Genomic DNA, 24,053 nt, shown 5'->3' with positions numbered 1-24,053 from the left:
ATGGGAGCTGTTGAGATTAATGTAACGAGCAGCGTTGGAAACAGGGATGCAGGTTTTTGTTTAAAATCTGCTTGCAATCCTGCTCTTTCCCGTGTCAGAAAACAGAAGGACAATGTTACCTCACCGAGCGAGGTGGCGCAGTGGTTAGCACACTGGACTCGCATTCGGGAGGACGACGGTTCAATCCCGTCTCCAGCCATCCTGATTTAGGTTTTCCGTGATTTCCCTAAATCGATTCAGGCAAATGCCGGGATGGTTCCTTTGAAAGGGCACGGCCGATTTCCTTCCCCATCCTTCCCTAACCCGAGCTTGCGCTCCGTCTCTAATGGCCTCGTTGTCGACGGGACGTTAAACACCACTAACCTAAGACAATGTTACCTCACTTGCTAGTTCTTAGTCTTTTACTGTCGATGCCTCTCACTTTGGTCATCCTTGGTGGCACTAGTGGACAGTGTGTGTGTGTGTGTGTGTGTGTGTGTGTGTGTGTGTGTGTGTGTTTGTGTGTGTGTTATCATTCCAGAATTACTCCGAGAACTGAGCTTTTAAATTTGCTTGCACATCGCCTGTCTGTTGCAGTTTGTGCCTTGAAAATGACGGGGTATACTCCAGCCGAAATACACTATCAAAAGTATCTGACCAACCCAGAAACATACGTTTTTCATATTAGTTGCATTGTGCTGCCACCTACTGCCAGGTACTCCGTATCAGCGACCTCAGTTTGTCGTTAGACATCGTGAGAGAGCAGAATGGGGCGCTTCACGGAACTCGTGGACTTCGAATGTGGTCAGGTGACTGGATATCACTTGGGTCAAACGTCTGTATGCAAGACTTCCACACTCCTAAACGTCCGATGTGACAGTGAGGTGGAAACTTAAAGGGACACGTACAGCACAAAGCATACAGGCCGACCTCATCTGTTGACTGACAGAGTCCGCCGGCAGTTGAAGAGGGTCGTAATGTGTAATAGGCAGACATCAATCCAGACCATCACACAGGAATTCCAAACTGCATCAGGATCCACCCAAAGTACAATGACAGTTAGGTGGGGGTTTACAAAACTTGGATTTCATGGTCGAGCAGCTACTCATAAGCCATACATGACATTGATAAACGCCAAACAATGCCTCGCTTGGTGTAAAGAGCATAAACATTGGACGGTTGAACAGTGGAAAAACGTCGTGTGGAGTGATGAATCACGGTGCACAATGTGGCGATCCAATGGGAGGTTTGTGAGTATGGCGAATGCCCAATGAACATCATCTGCCAACAATAAAATTCGGAGGTGATGGTGTTATGGTGTGGTCGTCTTTCTCATTGAGGGGCTTGCACCCCTTGTTGTTTCGCGTGGCACTATCACAGCACAGGCCTACACTGATGTTTTAAGCGCCTTCTTGCTTCCCACTGTTGAAGAGCAATTCGGGGATGGCGATTACATCTTTCAACACCATCGACCACACATTCATGATTCACGGCCTGTGGCGGAGTGGTCACACGATGATAACATCCTTGTAATGGGATGGCCTGCACAGAATCCTGACCAGAATCCTACTGGACACCCTTGGGATGTTTTCGAACGCCGATTTTGTGCCAGGCCTCACCAACTGACATCAATACTTCTCCTCAATGCAGCACTCCATGAAGACTCAGCTACCATTCCCCATGAAACCTTCGAGCACCTGATTGACCATAGACCTGTGGGAGTGGAAGCTGTCATCAAGGCTAAGGGTGGGTCAACACCATATTGAATTCCAGCATTACAGATGGAGGGGCCGGCCATTGTGGTCGAGCGGTTCTACGCACTTCAGTCCAGAACCACGTGACTGCTGCGGTCGCAAGTTCGAATCCTGCTTCGGGCATGGATGTATGTGATGTCTTTAAGATAGTTAGGTTTAAGTAGTTCTAAGTTCTAGGTGACTGATGACCTCAGAGCTTAAAGTCCCATAGTGCTCAGAGCCATTTGAACCGATGGAGGGCGCCCTGAACTTGTAAGTAATTTTCAGTCAGGTGTCCGGATATTTTTGATCACATAATTATAGGTGGTCGCTGTAAATATTATCTGGCTGGATTCCCTGAAGTGGTTTGAAAAATCACGTGAAAATTATTGCTTCTCTGCTGACAACACAATACTCCTCACCCCGTTTTATACTGTAGGGGCCCACCTCTGTTGATATCTAGTGGTGAATTCCGCATTACATAGGACTGACTCGGTTCTTATGACCAGAGAGTATAAATTGGAGACCAACAAGAACAACAAAGTGGCTGCTGATGTCTTTTAAATCATCTATATTGTTCCGCTCAATTAGTGTTCTCATTTGAAGGGGTGACCAATTGTGAGTCCAGACATACCTGTAAGATTACATGGGGAACCTCTATCCGCAGCTGGCATTGCTGTGCGTGGGCCGCCTGCTGACCGGAGCTGCGGGCGGAGCCTTCAACGTGCTGGCGCCGGTGTACATCGCCGAGGTGGCCCAGAAGGAAGTCCGGGGAGCACTGTGCGGCTACTTCCAGCTGCTGCTCACCGTCGGCACCCTCTACGTCTACGTGCTGGGTGCGGTGACCGGCCTGTTCTGGACCTCCGTGGGCTGCGCCGTGGTGCCCGCGGTCTTCCTGGTGGCACTCTCGCTGGTGCCCGAGACTCCCCCCTACCTGCTGCAGGGTGGCCAGGAGGACGAGGCCCGGGCGACCCTCCGCTGGCTGAGGGGACCGCGCTGGGACGTGGAGGCGGAGCTGGCCGAGGCGAGGGCGGCTCTGGAGGAGGACTCCGGGAACGGGAGGTCCGGGTCCCTCCGGGAGGGGCTGAGCACCCCTGCTGCCGGTCGGGGAATCGTCGCGGGGCTGGGGCTCGTCACGTGCTTCCAGCTCTGTGGCATCAATGCTGTGCTTTTCTACGCGTCCGATATCTTCCTGGTGAGCAAAAGCTGCCAGCGACTCTCGTGACGATTCACAGTGAGGGACGTTTGGCCAAGAGAATGCGCCATCTAAGATAGTCCTCACTAGTACAAATCTAGCTTAGTTGGTTTGTGGGATTAAAGGGACCAGACTGCTACGGTCATCGGTCCCTTGGTCCAAAACTGAAAACACCCACAGAGAATAAAAACGACTATGGAAAAGACGACAGACGACACAAGACAAGAAAGACATACACAGAGACCAGACAAAACGAAATAAAATCACACAGAGTGTGACAGTGGTTGACTGACCATAGAGATAATAAAGGAAAAGCCAAACACCGAGAAACACTCGAAAACCCAGTCTATAATCGTAGGCCAAAGGCCAGACTCAAAACAAAAAAGACATAACTAACACTCAGATTACGTGATAAAAACCCCCTGCCTGAATAAAACGCAGAACTAAGCCTGCCATGACAGTGTCATTTGTTAAAAGGGCAGGGGGCGTGTCAGGTAGCGCTAACGTCTGCCTGAGCACAGCTAAAAGGGGACACTCCAACAAAATGTGGACCACCGTCAAAGCGGATCCGCACCGACATAGAGGTGGGTCCTCACGGCGCAATAAGTGGCCGTGCGTCACCCCTGTGTGCCCAATGCGCAGCTGGCACAGGACAACGGACTCCTTGCGAGAGACCCGCATGGATGACCGCCACACACTCGTCGTCTCCTTGATAGGACGGAGGTTGTTTGGCGTGGTCAGGTTGCGCCATTCAGTGTCCCAAAGTTGGAAAACTTTGCGGCGTAACATCGCTCGCAAATCAGTCTCCGGGAGGCCAATGTCCAGAGATGGTTTACTGGTGGCCTGTTTGGCCAGGCTGTCAACATGTTCATTGCCGGGTATCCCAACATCGTCTGGGGTCCACACAAAGACCACAGAGCGGCCATAATGGGCAAGAGTACAAATCTAGTTTTAATGTTATTTTTACAATCTAGTGCCCCTTCTTATTGGGTTAAAATTTCATCTGTGGCACCTTGAGAAGCTGTGGTCATGAACATTGCTTGTATTGTTATCTATCCCTTCATATTCACCCGTGAATGTGACACATTTTTCCCAACAGTGCATCACTTAGTTGTACAAGACTGAATTTTGGCTGTTGAAGAAACATTCCACCTTGAAGATCACTGTGTCCTGGTTCTGGATACGCAAGAAGGCCATGGGTGCCGTATCAGGAGAATAAGGGAGATGAGGAAAAATTCTGCACAGCAAAGAGACACGCTGTGTGACTGTGACCTGTCCAGGGCAATCTGGGGCACTGAAGTTAAAATGTTCTGGGTTGTTTGATCGTGTCAAAAAATGGTTCAAATGGCTCTGAGCACTATGGGACTCAACCTATGAGATTATCAATCCCCTAGAACGTAGAACTACTTAAACCTAACTAACCTAAGGACAGCACACACACGTCCATGCCTGAGGCAGGATTCGAACCTGCGACCGTAGCGGTCTCGCGGTTCCAGACTGTAGCGCCTAGAACCACACGGCCACTCCAGCCGGCCTGATCGTGTCATATTTCTTGGAGTGATCGACATTTCAACCCCTCTGCTGGGATCTACTTCAGGATCTTTTACTGTCCGTTGTAGACTGAGCACAATCTGCAGCATAAGATCTTGAGGAAGATCCAAGCAACAGGGTCGAAACGGCGATCATGCGAAGAAAAATGATGTGGCCTAACAACTCAGCAGATTTCAACTTCAGTGACAACGGTCACAGAATCCTACAGACTGCGCATTTTCATCGACCAGTGGCACCAAGTTGGACAGCTTCTCGCTACACTTCATCATCACAACCTCCCATAACCTTGCAAGAGATTTCAGTTGTATGCTCCTGTGACTGATTTACACTTACGAGTATAATTGCTAGTAGACCAACCACACTGTAGCAGTCATGAACACACACATCATCAGCTTCTCCAATGTTGGTTGAGTTTTCGAGTTTTCTGATAGTGATGAATGCACATCTTCTTGCTTTGCTCTTTTGTCTCAGTGTCCCTGTAATACACCCAGTACTTCGGCCATGGAGATCAGGCAGCTAAAGAAGTCCTCTGGACTGGCCTGAGAGAGTTGCTGCATCTTCACAGCTGCATCAATTTGGTGGGCTTTACAATGGGCATAAGCAGTCAGGAAACCATTGGGTGGCGGCCTTTGCCGTGCCCAATGTGCCATCCAAGATACTGAAAACTGATCTGTGACTAATTCTGACATTTCTCACTATCAGATTGACAGTGATACCCCTGGTCTCCGAACATTGGTGCCTCCACCACTCTTCCACTTTCTTCTCCATCACACAGATATAGTTCTTTCTCATTCAGCTTTTTTTTTTTTTTTTTTTTTTTTTTTTGCAGCACTAAAAGCATTCCTCCCAGCTAACCACATCTCATATGGTGGTTTACTGTTGGTGTACGCTTCTACCAATTCACCATCGATTGTTGTCACATTGTTAACCTACTAATGCAGGAAAGTAATGAACCCCACCAATCTCAAATCTGGCAATCGGCAGCGCCATTTTATTTTGGCTCATCTAACAGCATGCTGTGGTACTGTGGTGGAGGCATTTCAATCAGAACAAGAGATATGTAACTATGAACAAATGAAAAATTAATTATGTAACTTTGTTGCTGTGCAGCTTCGAATTTGGGGCAGCATAGTGTGGAAGACTGCAACAACAGATCCACAGTTCAGTTCTGGTGTTGGTTTCTCACCATATCCCCCCCCCCCCCCCCACCACTCCTCCCCAATATCACATACTGCAAAACTCACATTTAATACCGAGTGATGTGGCGCAGTGGTTAGCACACTGGATTCGCATTTGGGAGGATGGTGGTTCAAACCCGCTTCTGGCCATCCTGATTTACGTTTTCTGTGATTTCCCTAAATTTCTTTGGGAAATGCTGGGATGGTTCCCCATCCTTCCATAATCCAATGGGACTCGTGACCTTCCTGTTTTGTTCCTTCCCCTCAAGTCAACCAACCAACCAACTACATTTAACATTCTACAGATTACTAGAATTTAAATAATAGTAACAATACACTGCCTGACAAAAAGCCGAACACCCAGGGGAAGGAAAAAACGAAGAAACTTGACGGGGTGGAAGGATGTGTGGCGTTACTTCAGTTATTTCAAATTCAATTCAAATTGAAAAAGAAATTGACAGTATGAGCCCACTTACTAGTACGGCGTTACCCTACCTGTGGCCTGGATGTATGTGCTTATTTGGTTGAGAAGAAGCCATGAAACAGTTATACCGTATTCTGAGGCAAGCTGGCCCACAAGTGTTTCACCTGACCCTTAATATCTGGATGCCGACACTAAGACAATTGACATTTAACGTGGTTCCACACATCTTCTGTTGGGAATAGATCTTGGGATCGTGCTGGCCATGTGATTACCTCAACATGCTGCACAAATTTCATGAAGAAATTTGGCACGTGTGAACGACCAGTGTCCTGTTGACAAATGGCACATGAGACTGTCACATGAGAGGGAAGAGATGAGGATGTCCTTGAAGTGCTGTTGTACCACCAGGATTCATTCAATCCCCACCAGCTATGACATGAGGTGATATCCAAACACTGATCATATCATGACTCCAGGAGTGTCTTTCTCTTCAAAACAATGGAAATTGGGACTTTGATAACAATGATCAAACAGTGTACTGCAGAACTGCTGAGCGATTCTAGTGTGTGATCCAGGCCTAGTGCCATGCGATTATCATGTGTTCAGCAAGATGAAAGACGATCTCGGTAGACGACGATTCCGAAACAATGACGAAGTGAAAGCAGCTGTATCCAGGTGGTCACATTGCGCTGGGGGTGATTTCTCCGCATCTGGAATCGAAAACTTGGTTGCTCATTCCGAGGAATGTTTACAGTCTGTTGGAGACTATATGGGGAACTGAACTTACATTGCATATTGCCGCAGCTGTGTTCCCTATGTGTATGTGGTTTAATAAATGGCCAGAACTTGGAAGTGTAACATACTGTTTGATTTGCCCTTGTATCAATATTTCTCCATCACCTTCACCTTCACCATCATCATTCTGAGACACCATCTGTGTGAGTGGGCCCGTGTGGTGCTCGCACAGTGAACTGTGTCCTAGACACAGCGCCGGCCGCGGTGGTCTAGCGGTTCTAGGTGCTCAGTCCGGAACTGCGCGACTGCTACAGTCACAGGTTCGAATCCTGCCTTGGGCATAGATGTGTGTGATGTCCTTAGGTTAGTTAGGTTTAAGTAGTTCTAAGTTCTAGGGGACTGATGACCACAGATGTTAAGTCCCATAGTGCTCAGAGCCATTTGAACTATTGAACCACAGCGCGGCCCACGTAGAAGTGGGCACATGCTGCCCTGCCCTACCCTTTGTCGACTGCATCCCAGTGTGCTACCCGCCTTACTGTTTCTGTTATCTACATTGCCTTCCAAAAGCAGGGACCTGAGACGTTTCGAAATGTCGGTGTCGCAGAGGGCGTCGGGCGGAGCCCTGGAGGCAGATACGTCTGCCGTGGTGGTGGGCGCCATGCAGGTGGTGGCGACGCTGGTGGCGTCACTGGTGGTGGACCGCACGGGGCGCAGGCCGCTGCTCGTGGCGTCCGCCGCAGTGGTGGGGCTGTGCGCTCTGCTCCTGGGAGCCTACTTCCAGCTGGACTCCAGTGGCGAGGCCGAGGGCCTGGACTGGCTGCCCCTCGCCAGCCTCTGCCTGTTCGTGGTGGCCTTCTCGCTGGGGCTGGGGCCCGTCACCTGGGTGCTGCTCGGAGAGCTGTACGCCCCCGAGGTGCGCGCCTTTGCGGGCTCCCTCTGCTGCCTCGTCAGCTGGACCTTCTCCTTCCTGGTCACCACCTTCTTCAGCGAGCTCAGCTCCGCCGTCGGCGTCCAGGGAACCTTCTGGATCTTCGGCTCCGTGGCAGTCGCCGGCGCCCTGTTCGTGTTCTTCGTGGTTCCCGAGACGAAGGACCGGTCGCTGGAGGAGGTGCAGAGGCAGCTGTCTGGCGGGGCCCGAGTATGGAGTTTGTCCTGCACCTGCAGATGAGCCTCCTCACCTCGACAAATCTGGATGTTACAGTGATCACCATTCCTCTGGATGAACCCACATTCGTACACGAATCAGCGAATGGTAGTAACACGGTCTCACTTTTTCTAACATCAGACATTCACTTGATCACTTGGAACAATCTATTGGACCACAACAGGAACCCAGGCCTTCATCTGCCACCAGTAATGCTCTTCCAACTGAGCCACTACCTTTTTTCCATAAAATGATACAAGTTTCCAGCTCATGGACTTTATCACATTCATTAGCTGATTTAAATAGTGCTCCAGATCACGATTCATGACTTTTCTCAAGTACAGCAGTTACCATATACGTACCATACACTTACATACCATCCTGTATGTCTTATTGGACCCGCTACAGTTGCAGGTTCGAATCCGGCCTCGGGCATGGATGTGTGTGATGTCCTTAGGTTAGTTAGGTTTAAGTAGTTATATGTTCTAGGGGACTGATGACCTCATATGTTGAGTCCCATACTGCTCAGAGCCATTTTGAGCCTTATTGGACCAACACTTCTGGAACAACCGAATTAGCATAAAATGGCTTGACCATTGTATAATGACTGTCGCCATAGTCGAATTGAGAATACATAACTAAACTGTTCCCATATAACTCATCCCCTCTCCCCTTTCTTCCCCTCTCCAAACCTATACAATTCCCTTCCACACCTGAAGATGTAAAATGCCTGACCACTGTCCAACAAATTTGGTGGACTTCCCTCTAGTTTACCTTGTCGGCCGGCCAGTGTGGCCAAGCGGTTCTAGGCGCTTCAGTCTGGGGATGTGTGTCATGTCCTTAGGTTAGTTAGGCTTAAGTAGCTCTAATTTCTAGGGGACTGATGACCTCAAATGTTAAGTCCCATAGTGCTCAGAGCCATTTGACCATTTTTTACCTTATCGCCTGTTCCATATACCACCTTGATCTCTTAGCCACCTGCTGTTCCAACCCAGTACGCTTCTGTGTGAATAAAATGGTCCCTGGTGTAAGCTACTAATGAAATATTGTTTCCAGCTGAATGGTATTGTCGAGATAATCTGACACGCCACACTCATAACTTTCTGATATAGTGACTTTGCCTGAAAATGGTTTGGGCGAGTCTGGGGAATGTCTCATGGTATCTCAACACTGCCATCCAACTGGATACCTGAGAGCCATTCATCAAGTACACGTCGTTTACAACCATCTCAGTTCCCTTCCGTAAACCTTATCACACTCCCCTTAACCTGAATACTACTCCCTAACGTTAAGTAAACTACGACACTGCTGAAATCTCCTTTCCCACAAGATCTCGTGTTTCTGCAAACCACGATTCTGTTCATGAGGACACTCAGTGAACACAAACTTCAAATCCTTGTCCTCAATGTGACCTTCTTACAGGCTTACAAAGTGAAGACACAGTCCACAATCTGTGTGTTGAGATGAAGTTCTCAGTGCTCGACTTAGGTACACCACTGTTCATCAACAATCCCTAAAGCATTCACCATCTTACCCAGTCACTTTCCTGTAAGCTGTGAAACCTTTTTCCAGTCATTCTAATCCTCTTGACTTCCTCACAGGCACAGCTAAGACCTTCCCTATCTCTAGCACTACCATCACTCTCAATGCTCACAGTAACTTCCCCGTGTCAGAATCAAGTGCTGGTGTCTAATGACTCTTTCCATGGTCACACAATCACTTTCCCATTTTTAACCTATCATTACAGCTAAATCACTGCAGAAAACATCATCACTGGAATCAAGTATCAATCGGTCTATCCGATTGTCGCTCTATAGACCCTACCTGGATGCCTTAATCCCAATAGCCTACCTGTTCACATCCTGTACTACCTCCACATATGATTGTAAACCTATTGGGAAGCCTTAGGTATAAAACTTTGAAGCCGATCAGTACTATCGTAACAGTCTAATAGCGTGCCTTTCTTTCTTCAGAAGACTTTCCCCATTTGTCATATCGAGCCACAATGCAGCAAAGCCTATCTGTTCCCAATGCTATCTGCTATCTGCTACTCCCTCTACCGAACAATGTCTCCAAAATTAACCACTTTGCAATCTATTATTACATCTTCAAACCTTGGTGTATAAAGTGCATACCTTTTTAAATGTGACTTAGCCACCTGAACCCCAAAATTGTACAAGTATTTTAAGTCTTCAAACAGCATTCACTTCTCGTTCTCTGTCCCTTTCTTGTCCCGCAGGTGAGTCAATTAGCCACTCATCAAATTATGTCCTCTCTTCACTGTGAATGAACACATAAGAATATCCTACAGCTCCAAAATACCTGATACCATCCAAAGTATCTTTTCTTGTCTAACCTCCTGCCTTTACACACTGCCGCGTCTGTAACAGCTCATACCTCTACCTTATACCTACATAATTTTCACATCATCTCCTAGAACATTTTCATTGAACCCCTTTTGACTCTGGCTTATACCTGTGCCACCAGCTGTCACGGGCCCTTTCTTTCTTTCTCCATGTCCATACTCGCCTCTTTCTCTTCTATGTCCTAATCTTTCATTTATTACCCATTATCCCTATTTTTATTATCCCTCCATTCAGCTCTCCAGAAAATCCTTCACAACTTCACGCCCAATATCCATTCCACACCTAATTCACTACCTGTTTACTAAAGTACTTAACTTCCATATTCATTTGTTCCAGACTCCAAAAATCTTTAAGCAAAGACCCACCACATAGAATCGACAGTTTGTGTGTTTTTATTCCTTCACTTCATATTGGTCTCTTTGCATTGCTCACGTTACATAATTACAATGAATCGTTTCATTCAGTTTATAGATTGTGAAGTAATTATCATGTTGAACCTAAAATCATGTATTTTAAGGACTCTGTCGATATATTAAGATAAATTTTTGTATACCTCTAAAATTTTTGATAGTATAAACGTTATAATTTTGTACCACTATTATCCCTCACTAACCGTATTGAGTGAAGGGTAAGAAAAGATAATAAAAGAAAAATAACCATCGCTTCTGTATGTCATAGATGATGGAAATCCCATTGATGAGATGTATTCAAAGAATGCCGATATTTCCATGAGTGTCAATAAGTGTCTGCATTGTTTAACTCAAGTAAAAATGTTTCGAAAAAGCTTTTTCTGCTACACAGGCAATATCAACACGAAAATACAATTTCACTCCTAGGTTCCTTTCACTCAGTGTGTAACATCGACTTCTTTGGCCAAATGAGCAAACTGCTTCCAGAAGACTTTTAAAAAAGAATTTTATTTATATTTCACGTCCGTGGTACCATGCTATCCTAAGCTACTTGGTCATGGAATGAGTCTATATACACAGTAATTATAAAGTCTGTGAAACATTTCAGAAATTTGGTAGAGATAAACAGCCAAGAATAACGTAATAAATGATACAGTATATGAAAGACGGACCTCACAGTATTTTTTACAATGTTTATAAATGTTCTGTGTGTCCATCCTTCCTCATACTGTACACATAATCGGTAGTCCAACTCTGCTCATACCCAACATATCTGAGTAGACAGTAAGAACAGCTGCTCCACTGTGGTGTCGCAAGTATTGGAGGTTCTGCCGTAGAACTGGGACAGAAGTGCAAACCTCGATGTTACCCCACAGGAAAAAAATCTGAAGGTGTCAAGTCCGGCGACCTCTGTGGACACTCGAGTAGCACCTGGAGAGTGCCTGCATCACGGCCTATCCTGGGATGTGGCAACATCCCGTTCCGGTTATCTCATATACACAGTTGTGGAGGTGTGCCGTGGGGGGGGGGGGGGGGGGCGCCGTAGTGTTAAAAGATGCTTTCAGTTTCAAGTTGTGGCACGATTGACAATTTATGCACTTCGAGATAGGTGATACTATTGGCAGTTCTCTCGGCAAAGAAGCGGTCTGTAGACTGTCTTGTTGGAAACGGCACAGGTGGTATCACGTCAAAGGCCTTTGAATAGTCACTGACGATTGGCAGCGGGCAAATTCCAGCACACAAAACGCTTTAGCTGCCTTGTAAGCCGACATTTTCAGCAACTACACTCTGTGGCGCCCCTGTCGACAGTTCTCAAAACTAACTGGCAGGTACCTCATTCACAATATAAGAGACTGCCTTTCACTTTTTTTTTCCTTTATTGAATTTCGATTCCCCCCATAGGGGGCGGGCTGGCAGCAGCTTAGTACCCCACTCTTCAGCCTACAGACTTTGTTTTGAAAAGGTGAAGATAATATAGAATAAAAAACAGGCGATAAAAACTGAGACTGAAAGGGAAACATGGTGGAAAAATCGTGGAACTTAAAACATACAACAAAGGGATGATCATGCTAATAAAATACATCTGAAGCAGACAGGTAAAATAATAGGCAATTAAAAAAAAAACACCGCAACAGTCTGGTTTCTGTTCGCAAAAGACATAAAATTCACACCCAGCAACGGCATGGTTTCTGTTCACAACACTTGTAAAGACGAAACAACGCTGAACATTCACTGGAACACTGCACTAAAATATGACATACCACAGCCGAGAGCAGGTGGGGGGAAACTGGGCAGATGATGGGAATATAAAAAAGGGGGGAAGGTGAGGAAAAGCGAAGTGGGGGAAGGGGGAAAGGAGCCAATGGAGGATTAGGACTCATAAACGGGGTCGGGGGTGTTGGGCAGATGCAACAGGGAGTGGGGAAGGCAGAGGATGGGAATACAAAAGGACTCGGGGGGGGGGGGGGGAGAAGGGACGTAGGGAGAGGTTAGGTAGGGAGAAACAGGATGGAATGGGGCAAGAGGGAGCCCAGGGAAAGGACGGAGGAAGGGAGGGGGTGTGGGGTGGTACTGTATCGTTTTTTATGTTGTCTTCACCCATTTTTGCATACTGTTAATCGTATTTTAAATGTTTAATTAATTTTACAATTAACACACACACAGACACGACCAGACTAAACATCTCACGAAATAAGCGTCAAACGAGAAAACTACAAAGAACGAAACTCGTCTAGCTTGAAGGGGGGAAATCAGAAGGCGCTATGGTTGGGTCGCTAGATGGCGCTGCCATAGGTCAAACGGATATCAACAGCGTTAATTTTTTTAAATAGGAACCCCCATTTTTATTACATATTCGTGTAGTACGTAAACAAATGTGAAAGTTTTAGTTGCATCACTTTTTTCGCTTTGTGATAGATGGCGCTGTAATAGTCACAAACGTATAAGTACGTGGTATCACGTAACATTCCGTCAGTGCGGACGGTATTTGAATCATGATACATTACCCGTGTTAAAATGGACAGTTTACCAATTGCGGAAAAGGTCGATATTGTGTCGATGTATGGCTACTGTGATCAAAATGCCCAACGGTGGTGTGCTATGTATGCTGCTCGGTATCCTGGACGACATCATCCCAGTGTCCGGACCGTTCGCCCGATAGTTAGGTTATTTATGGAAACAGGAAGTGTTCAGCCACATGTGAAACGTCAACCACGACCTGCAACAAATGATGATGCCCAAGTAGCTGTTTTAGCTGCTGTCGCGGCTAATCCGCACATCAGTAGCAGACAAAATCGGGAATCTCGAAAACGTCGGTGTTGAGAATGCTACTCAACATTGATTGCACCCGTACCATATTTCTATCCACCAGGAATTGCATGGCGACGACTTTGAACGTCGTGTACAGTTCTGCCACTGGGCACAAGAGAAATTACAGGACGATAACAGATTTTTCGCACGCGTTCTTTTTTTGCGACGAAGCGTCATTCACCAACAGCAGTAACGTAGACCGGCATAATATGCACTATTGGGCAACGGAAAATCCACAATGGCTGCGACAAGTGGAACATCAGCTACCTTGGTGGATTAATGTATGGTGCGGCATTACGGGAGGAAGAATAATTGGCCCCCATTTTATCGATGGCAATCGAAATTGTGCAATGTGTGCTGATTTCCTACGTAATGATCTACCAGATGTTACTACAAAATGTTTCAGTGCATGACAGAATGGCGATGTACGTCCAACATGATGGATGTCCAGCACATAGCTCATGTGCGGTTGAAGTGGCATTGAACAGCATATTTCATGACAGGTGGATTGGTTGTTGAAGCACCATACTGTGGCCCGCACGTTCACCGGATCTGACGTCCTCAAATTTCTATCTGTGGAAAAAGTTGAAGGATATTTGCTATCGTGATGCACCGAGAAGGCCTGACAGAATGCGTCAGCGCATTGTCAATGCACGTGCGAACATTACGGAAGGCGAACTACTCGCTGTTGAGAGGAATGTCGTTACACGTATTACCAAATGCATTGAGGTTAACGGACATCATTTTGAGCATTTATTGCATTAATGCGGTAGTTACAGTTAATCACGCAGTAACAGTATGTGTTCTCAGAAATGATAAGTTCACAAAGGTACATGTATCACATTGGAACAACCGAATTAAAATGTTCAAACGTACCTCCGTTCTGTATTTTAATTTAAAAAACCTGGCTGTTACCAACTGTTCGACTAAAATTGTGAGCCATACGTTTGTGACTATTACAGCGCCATCTCTCACAAAGCGAAAAAAAGTGGTCAGACTAGAACATTCATATTTGTTTACGTACTACACGAATATGTAATAAAAATGGGGGTTCCCATTTTTAAAAAACGCAGTTGATATCCGTTTGACCTATGGCAGCGCCATCTAGCGACCCAACCATAGCGCCATCTGGTTTCCCCCTTCAAGCTAGACGAGTTTTGTTCTTTATAGTTTTTTCGTTTGAAGATTATTTCGTGAGATATTTGGCCCGGACACGATCAATGGACCACCCAGTACCTGTGTGTGTGTGTGTGTGTGTGTGTGTGCGTGCTACCCAAAAATGGGCCTAATTCTTTTCCATATAAATCGATTCCGCATCAACGCATTAGCATACCTACCAGGTTTCGCTAGCATATGATAATTACAGCCCACACTGGACCTGTGCGATTCTGTGTGGGCTGTCACTATTTCCTCTCGTGTTGCAGTTTCGTTTTTGCAGTGAGTAGCTGTCAGCCAAAACAAATACTGGCCATCAAATGTGTCTTGTGACGCGCCATAACAGACAAAATGACTTTTAAAGTGAATTTTACGAGTTCATTCGATAGAGCTGACGCAAATTAGTCTAGTACAGCATCTGTTCTCTAGGTATGTATTAAAAGTTACAGTGATGGATGAAGAATAACAGACCGCATTCTAATCTCTATACCCTCCATCTCCTTTCCCAAGGTGGCTTCCATCAACTCCCCCTCCTGGATGATGCCCTCTCTCCCTCCATTTATCCCTCCTATCAACTCTGATCCTCATCCCCTCCTTTCCTCTGTCCTTTTCCTGGGCTCCCTCTCCCCCCCCTTCCATCCTCTTTTTTCCCCCACCTACCCTCTCTCTGCCCCACTTCTCTCTCCCGAGTCCTTTTGCATTTCCCTCCTCTGCCTCTTCTCATTCCCTCTGGTGTCTGCCCTGCCCCTCCCCCCCCCCCCTTATGAGTCCTCTGCCTCCTTTGGTTCCCCCCCCCCCTTTCGTTTTTACTCTCTTCCCTCGTTGTTCTCCCCTTCATCTGTCCAGGTCCACTTCCCCCCCCTCCCCCCATCTGCCCTCGGCTATGGTGTGTTATCTTTGTGCCGCCATTTTAGTACAGTGTTTACAGTGAGTGTTCAGTGTTGCGAACAGACATCATACTGTCGCTGGGTGTGATTTTATGTCTTGCGAACAGAAACCACACTGTCGCCATGTTTTTTTAAATTGTCTGTCTAGTATGTTACCTGTCTGCTTCCTGTGTATTTTCTTAGCTTTGCCAGCCCTTTGCTTTATGTATTAACTTTTCTCAATTTTCCACCCTTTTACAATTTCAGTCACCGTTTTATCGCCTGTTTTTATTGTTTCTTGTCTTCTTTCTTACGTTTTAAAAAGTCTGTAGGCTGCAGAGCAGCGTAATAAGCTGCTGCCAGGCCGCCACTTTCAGGGGAAATCGAAATACAATAAAGGGAAAAAATTGCATTCTAGCAGCGAGTGAGCACCGCTACGATGAACACCCCTTACAAAAGACGTCTGCGATCCATTCTAGAATACTGCTCAAATGTGTGGCATCTGTTCCAAATATGACTAACAGTGTGTATGATGTGTGTCCGCAGAAATTCACCCAAGAGACGTCAAGATTCTCAAATAACCACTTTTAATGTAACTGATCCGGTGAGTTTTTGAACGTATAGCGCTTGAAAACCCAAAGATGACCGAAATTACTCGAACAGTATTGCATCTGAAACGGATGATAGGCATCCAGTAAACGCTTATAGGTAGAATATTATGACACTGAAATGGTACGACATTTCATTTCTACATATTTCATCGTATTAATATGAGTGTCACTGAAGAGCCAAAGAAACTGGTACACCTGCCTAATATCGTGTAAGGCCACCGTGAGCACGCGGAAGTGGCGCACACGACCTGGCATGGTCCGAACTAACGTCTGACGTAGTGCTGGAGGGAAGTGACACCATGAATCCTGCAGGGCTGTCCATTAATCCATAAGAGTACGAAGGGGTGGAGATCTCTTCTGAACAGCACGTTGCAAGGCATCCCAGATATGTTCAACAATGTTCATGTCTGGGAAGTTTGGTGGCCAGCGGAAGTGTTTAAACTCAGAAGAGTGTTCCTGGAGCCACATGGCAGCAATTCCGGACGTTTGTGGGGTCGCATTGCCCTGCTGGAAGTGCCCAAGTCCGTCAGAACCCACAACGGACGTGAAAGGATGCAGGTGATCAGACAGGGTGCTTCCTTACGTGTCACCTGTCAGATTCATATCTAGACGTATCAGGAGTCCCGTATCACTCCAACTGTACACGCCCCACACCATACACAGCCTCCACCAGCTTGAACAGTCCCCGGCTGACATGCAGGGTCCATGGATATGTTCGTACACCAACATTTTTGGTAAAATTTTTAAAGGTGCTAAGGATGCCAGAATGAGGCAGATCGTACTCCACTTTTCAGTCTCTTAAATAAAGAGCACCATAGTCGCCTTTTTCCGATAGGAGCATTTTTCCGCCGGTTCCCTTCTTTTCCCTGCTACAGGAAGGCATATGAGGGTGGTGTGAAACGTTCTCAGAACGGAATAGAAAAAACTACTTATGTCACTGAAACTTTTTTTATTCTTCAATGTAGTCTCCTTATAGATTAATGTACTTGGTCCAACGATGTTCCAGTGCCTTGAGCCCATCTCGAAAATGAGTTTCCTCTAGGCCAGCAAAATAGTAGTTAACTCCAGCTATTAATTCTTCGTTTGAAGTGAATCTTCGTCCACCAAGAAAAATTTTTAGTTTTGGGAAGAGGTGGAAGTCTGAAGGAGCCATATCAGGTAAATAAGGCGGGGGTGGCAACAGTTCATACCTTAGTCCGTGTAATTTTGCCATAGCGACGGCACATGTGTGCGGGCGCACATTGTCTTGATGGAATATGACTTTCTTCCTTGGTAAACCTGGCCTTCTCCCGCGTATCTCTAGCTTCAATTTCTGCAGGAGGTTAGCATAGTATTCTCCAGTAATTGTTTGCCCAGCGGAGAGACAATCTACAAACAGAACACTGATACCGTGACCTTTCCCACTGTAGGAATTGTCTCGGCTTTCTTTGGTGGCAGAGAATCAGCATGTTTCCACTGTTTTGACTGTTGTTTTGTCTCTGGACTATAGTATCACACACAAGTTTCATCTGTAGTCACAAATGGGAGCAAAAAAGCTTGCTCATTTCTCCTAAGACAGGCCAAACATTGTTCCAATATGTCCATTCTCACGCGTTTTTGATCCATCATGAAGCATCACGGCACCCCGCTCGCAGATAATTTTTCATTTCTAATTCTTCAGTTAAAAAGTGATGATATACTCTTTCAGATGACATCTGGCAAGCGTGAGCACTTTCACGCACTTTCAGTCGGCGATCCTCCGTGCTCTTTTGCAGTGATTTCTGGAGTAGTGACACATCTTGGCCGACCACTCAGCAGATCATCGTCTACGCTCTCCCGACCAAATTTAAATTCATTTGTCCACTTGGCAACAGTGGAATATGAAGCAGTAGAGTCCCCCAGTGTACTCTGCAAACCGGCATGAATGTCCTTAGCTTTCATACGTTTCTTTATGAGGTACTTAATCACTGCTCAAATCTCGATTTTTTCCATCTTCGCAAATCACTGCGTGGGAACAACAACAGAGCCACGTCACAGCCACAGCTCTCTGACGTGGCACGTGTTTACAGGCAACAGTCCAGTGAATATCACGTGACGAACTCGTTGCGCTAGCACTGACCTCCCGTGGTGCTTCCGAGAACTTTTTAAACCACTCTCATATGCCACCATGTACCTTGTATAAGTACGTGTCTGAATCCTAATGTACCGTACGTGTGGCTGTAATACCCAAATCTCGTACCTGTAAACTGTTCTCCAGTCTAGACGGTGCTGATAGACAAAAACAAATATTCAATTCTCTGGCTGCAGCTTTTGAAAACAGTTCTTGTGTAACATACAAAAAGAACATTTTATTGCTAGTTTAGATACATAGTCATTAATATGGATTGAATTGGGAATGTCCCAATTGTGTACGAACACCGATTTATCACGTGTTATTGTATGTATATGAGCAGCCATCTTAAGTTATTTGCAGATGATGCTTTCGTTTTTAGTCTAGTAAAGTCATCAGAAGATCAAAACAAATTGCAAAACGATTTAGGAACGATATCTGTATGGTGGGGAAATTGGCAATTTACTCTAAATAATGAAAAGTGTGAGGTCATCCACATGAGTGCTAAAAGGAATCCATTAAACTTCGGTTACACGATAAATCAGTCAAATCTAAAAGCCTTAAATTCAAGTAAATACCTAGGAATTATAATTACGGACAACTTAAACTGGAAAGAACACATACAAAATGGTATGGGGAAGCTAACCAAAGACTGCATTTTATTGGCAAACAGAAAATGCAACAGATCTACTAAAGTGCTGCCTACACTACGTTTGTCCGTCCTCTTTTAGAATACTGCTGCGTGGTGAGGGATCCTTACCAGATGGGACTGACGGAGTACATCAAGAAATTTCAAAGAAGAGCAGCAAGTTTTGTGTCATCGACAAATAGGGGAGAGAGTGTCACTGGCATGATACAGAATTTGGGTTGGACATCTTTAAAATAAAGGCGTTTTTCTCAGGAAATTTCGATCACCAACTTTCCCCTCTGAATGCGAAAATATTTTGCTGACGGCGACCAGACATGGGGAAGAAGTATAACCATGATAAAATAAGGGAAATCAGAGCTCGCACACAAAGACATTGGCACTCTGTTTTTTCCGTCCGCTGTTCGGGATTGGAATGACAGAGAATTATTGTGAAGGGAGTTCGACAAACCCTCTGCCAGACACTTATGTGTGATATGCAGGGTATCCATCTAACTGTGGATGTAGGAGTAGGCTGTGTTACCAGTAGCATACAATACTACCCCTGTGTTTCCTGCGCTACATTTCGCCCTGTTAAATGGTTTCAGTATACTGAGGAAGTAGAAACTGTTCTATCTCGGTATTTGTCCTATGTTGAGCCTATGTAACATCGTAACAGCGTACGACTTAAAACAATGTATACTCTGAGCTGTCTCAACAAATTACACTATAATGCTTCCAGTTTTGAGATGGCTGTGTGGGCAATTTCCGAAACCCAATAAATGAAAAAAAGGTCTTCACTCACATATTTGGGAACCTAGTCTGTACGCTCGGACTTTTGATAGCAGTCTGCAGTGGGCACCGTGTCAAACACTTTCTGGCAACCTACACTGTGTGATCAAAAGTATCCGGACACCCTCGAAAACATACGTTTTTCATATTAGGGGCATTGTGCGGCCACCTACTGCCAGGTACTCCATATCAGCCACCTCGGTAGTCATTAGACACCGTGAGAGACCAGAATGGGGTGCTCTGCAGAACTCACAGACTTCGTATGTGGTCAGGTAATTGGGTGTCACTTGTGTCAAATGTCTGTACGCGAGATTTCCACACTCCTAAACATCCCTAGGTCTACTGATTCCGATATGATGGTGAAGTGGAAATATGAAGGGACACATACAGCACAAAAGCGTACAGGCCGACCTTGTCTGTTGACTGACAGAGGCCGGCCGAAGTGGCCGTGCGGTTAAAGGCGCTGCAGTCTGGAACCGCAAGACCGCTACGGTCGCAGGTTCGAATCCTGCCTCGGGCATGGATGTTTGTGATGTCCTTAGGTTAGTTAGGTTTAACTAGTTCTAAGTTCTAGGGGACTAATGACCTCAGCAGTTGAGTCCCATAGTGCTCAGAGCCATTTGAACCATTTGAACTGACAGAGAGTGAAAACAGTTGAAGAGGGTCGTAATGTGTAATAGGCAGACATCTTTCCAGGCCATCAAACTGCATCAGGATTGATGACATGACAGTTAGGCGGGAGGTGAGAAAACTTGGATTTCGTGCTCAAGCCACTGTTGATAAGCAACACATCGCGCCGATAAATGCCAAACGACGCCTCGCTTGTTGTAAGGAGCGTAAACATTGGACGACTGAACAGTGGAAAAACGTTGTGTGGAGTGACGAGTCACGGAACACAATGTGGCGATCCGATGGCAGGATGGGGATATGGCTAACACCCGGTGAAAGTCATCTTCCAGCGTGTGTAGTGACGACAGTAAAATTCGGAGGCGGTGGTGTTATGGTGTGGTCGTGTTTTTCATGGAGTGGGCTTGCTACATGTACAGATTGAATGACATTGGGGATAGGCTACAGCCCTGCCTCACTCCCTTCTCAGCCACTGTTGCCCTTTCGTGCCCCTCGACTCTTTTAACTGCCATCTGGTTTCTGTACAAATTGTAAATAGCCTTTCGCTCCTTGTATTTTATGCCTACCACCTTGAAAATTTGAATGAGCTTGTTCCAGTCAACACTGAAAAAAGCTCTTTATGCCTACAAATGCTATAAACGTAAGTTTGTCTTTCCTTAACTTAGCTTCTAAGTACTAGGGTTAGTATTGGCTTGCGTTTTCCTACATTTGTGCAGAATGGAAATGTATCTACCCTGGGTTCATCGTCCACCAGATTCTTCCATGCATGTGTTTTGCAATGGTAACTCATTAAACTTTCAGCACGGTACTTTTCACATCTGTCAGCAGCAGCTTTATGTGGAACTGGAATTATAATACTCTTCTTGATGTCTGAGGGTATTTCGAATGTGTCACCCATCTTTCTCACCAGGTGTAAGAGTTCTGTCATGGCTTGCTTACCCAAGGATATCAGTAGTTCTAACAGAACACTCAGGGCCTTGTTTCAACTTTGGTGTTTCAGTGCACTGTCGAATTCTTCATGCAGTATCAGACCTACCACCTCATCTTCATTTATGTCCTCTTCCATTTCCATAACACTGCCATCAAGTACATCACCACTGTGCGGAAACTCTACATACTCCTTCCACCTTCTTGCTTCCCCTTCATTGCTTAGGACTGGTTTTCCATCTGAGCTCTTGATAATCATACAGGTGGATCTCTTTCCTCCAAAGGTCTCCATAATTTTTCTGTAGGCGGCACTTATCTTTCCCCTAATGATTTATGCTTCTATGTCCTTACATATGTCCTCTAATTATTCACACTTAGACATTTTGCGGTTCCTGTTGATCTCATGTTTGAGATGTTTGTATTTCATTATGCCTGCTTGATTTGCTGCATTTTTTATATTTTCTCCTTTCATCAATTAAATTCAATATCTCTTTTGTTACCCAAGGATTTCTACTAGATCTCGTCTTTTTACCCACTTTATCCTCTGCTGTCTACACTATTTCATCTCTCAAAGCTATCCATACTACTTCTACTGTTCTCCTTTCCCCTGTCCTTGTCAACTGTTCTCTAATGCTCTCTCTGAAACTCTGTACAATGTCTGGTTCTTTCAGTTTATCTGGGTCCCATCTCTTTAAATTGCTACCTTTTTGCAGTTTCTTCAGTTTTAATCTATAGTCTGTAACCAATAAATTGTGGTCAGAGTCTACATCTACCTCTGGAAATGTCATACAATTTAAGAGATTTATTGCAGCAAAATAGCCATTATAGTTATACATTAGATTACAATCATTTGAGAGTGAGTTACAAGGATGTATTGAGTGTCTGCATAATTCTTAGTAGGTTACATTCAGTGCAGGTATTATAACAGATTATCTTTTGAATCATTTATTGCATAGTCTCTAATTGATCTGGTCCTCTTGTTGCATATTTCTATATGGTATCTCTCACAAGACTGTCCACATAGTGTACACTCGCAAAGGTTTGACAGTTCATGGTATGTTGTATTTGCACAAATTTCATGGTGGAATCCGTGTACTGCGAGTCTTGTAAGTACGTGTCTCATCTCAAAATTTGCTGCTGTCCAAGTGCGGTCGATCATGGCCCCAGATCCATAGAATTCCGTTGGTACTTCCTCTCTTTTCTTGAGTAGTGATCTTAGTAGGTTCTCCGATGCTGATGTGTTGGGAAGTAAGAACATTGTCCTTAGATCCTCGATGAGGAAAGATTCTCGGGCGAGAAGGTAGACTAATCTTGATCTTGTGGTTTTTGCTACCCCTAAAGCTCTTTTGATATAGGTTGCTTTTACTCTTTCCAATGTTTCTAAGTTCTTTTCATTTAGGTGTATCCATATGATTTCTATCCCATAAGCCAGTATCGGTATTATTTTTGATTTGAAGAGTGCCATAGCTGTGTCTAGATTTAGTGTTCTGATGGAACTTATTTTGTTTATCGCTCTGATGGCATGTGTCACTTTCTCTGTTGTGTGTTTAGTGAAGCACTTTGCGGAAGGCTGGAGTGTTATCCCTAGATATTTGTAATCTTTTGTGATAGATATTTGCTTTCCTTGTAGTGCAATTCTTGTCGTTTTTGGGATTTGCCCGCCTGGTCTGAATACCATCATTTCCGTTTTGTCGGTGTTGATCACAAACTTGTGTTTTCTGCACCATTTTTCCACGTCTTCTATAGTCTCCTGTAGTTTCTTTAAGTTTTTTGAGCCTATAACAATGCCGTCCGCGTAGGCATATGCTTCGACCTGGTTCCCAACCCTCTGTCTTACCGTTATCTAATCAATCTGAAAATTTTCAGTGGCTCCAGGTATTTTTCACATATACAGCCTTCTTTCATGATTCTTAAACATCCATATTCACCTACTACTTTCATCCTCTTCCTTTTCCTACTACCAAATTCCATTCCCGAGCAACTATTAAATTTTAGTCTCCCTTAACTATCTGAATAATTTCTTTTTTCTCACCATACATTTCTTCAATCTCTTCATCACCTGCAGAGCTTGTTGGCATATAAACTTGTATTACTGTGGTAGGCATTCACTATGACGTTCATAGTAGCTTTCTGCATTCCTAATTTTTATTCATCATTAAACCTATTCAAGCATTACGCCTATTGATTTTGTATTTATGGCCCATAAGTCCAGTTTGTCCTGCCACTGAACTAATTAACTCTCACTATATCTAACATTAACCTATCCATTTCATTTTTTAAATTTTCTAACCTACCTGCCCAATTAAGGGATCTGACATTCAACGCTCTGATTCATAAACCCCAGTTTTGTTTCTCCTGATAATGCTGCTCTCCTGATTAGTACCTGAACGGAGATCGAAATGAGGAAATATTATACTTCTGTAATATTTTGCCCAAGAGGATGCCATCATTTAACCACACATCAAAACTGGATGCTCTCAGGAAATCTTACAGGTGTACTTTCCCCTTGTTTTCAGTGGTTTGCAGTATGAGCACAGCAAGGCCATTTGGTTGATGTTGAAAGGCCAGTTCAGTCAGTCATCCAGACTGTTGCCCCTGCAACTACTGAAAAGGCTGCTGCCCTTCTTCAGGAACCACCCATTTGCCTGACATTGCAGTTGCACCTATGGTACAGCTACCTGTATCGCTGAGGCACACAAGCTTTCCCACAAGGATTTAATTCATTTCCAAGATAGAAATCTAATTTCATTTAAATAGTGTGCGCACATGTAACATACACAAAATTTATTGATGTGCTACTGTAGTCTTGGTCTATGCTTGTTAATAGTTCTCATA

General features: G+C 45.0%; 1 protein-coding gene across 1 annotated transcript in view; it reads left to right on the top strand.

Annotated features, from left to right (window-relative positions):
* LOC124720209 (facilitated trehalose transporter Tret1-like) overlaps nt 1–7,966 on the top strand; it is a 30,356-nt gene extending 22,390 nt beyond the window's left edge. The window contains exons 3-4 of the mRNA XM_047245532.1: nt 2,380–2,907; nt 7,403–7,966. Of these exons, the coding sequence (XP_047101488.1) occupies nt 2,380–2,907; nt 7,403–7,966 (1,092 nt within the window). The remainder of the gene's footprint in view (nt 1–2,379; nt 2,908–7,402) is intronic.
* Nucleotides 7,967–24,053: the final 16,087 nt, after the last annotated feature.

Source organism: Schistocerca piceifrons, chromosome 11 (genome assembly GCF_021461385.2).
Source record: "Schistocerca piceifrons isolate TAMUIC-IGC-003096 chromosome 11, iqSchPice1.1, whole genome shotgun sequence".
Lineage (NCBI taxonomy): Eukaryota > Metazoa > Arthropoda > Insecta > Orthoptera > Acrididae > Schistocerca > Schistocerca piceifrons.
This window is presented reverse-complemented; position numbering and strand designations above follow the sequence as displayed.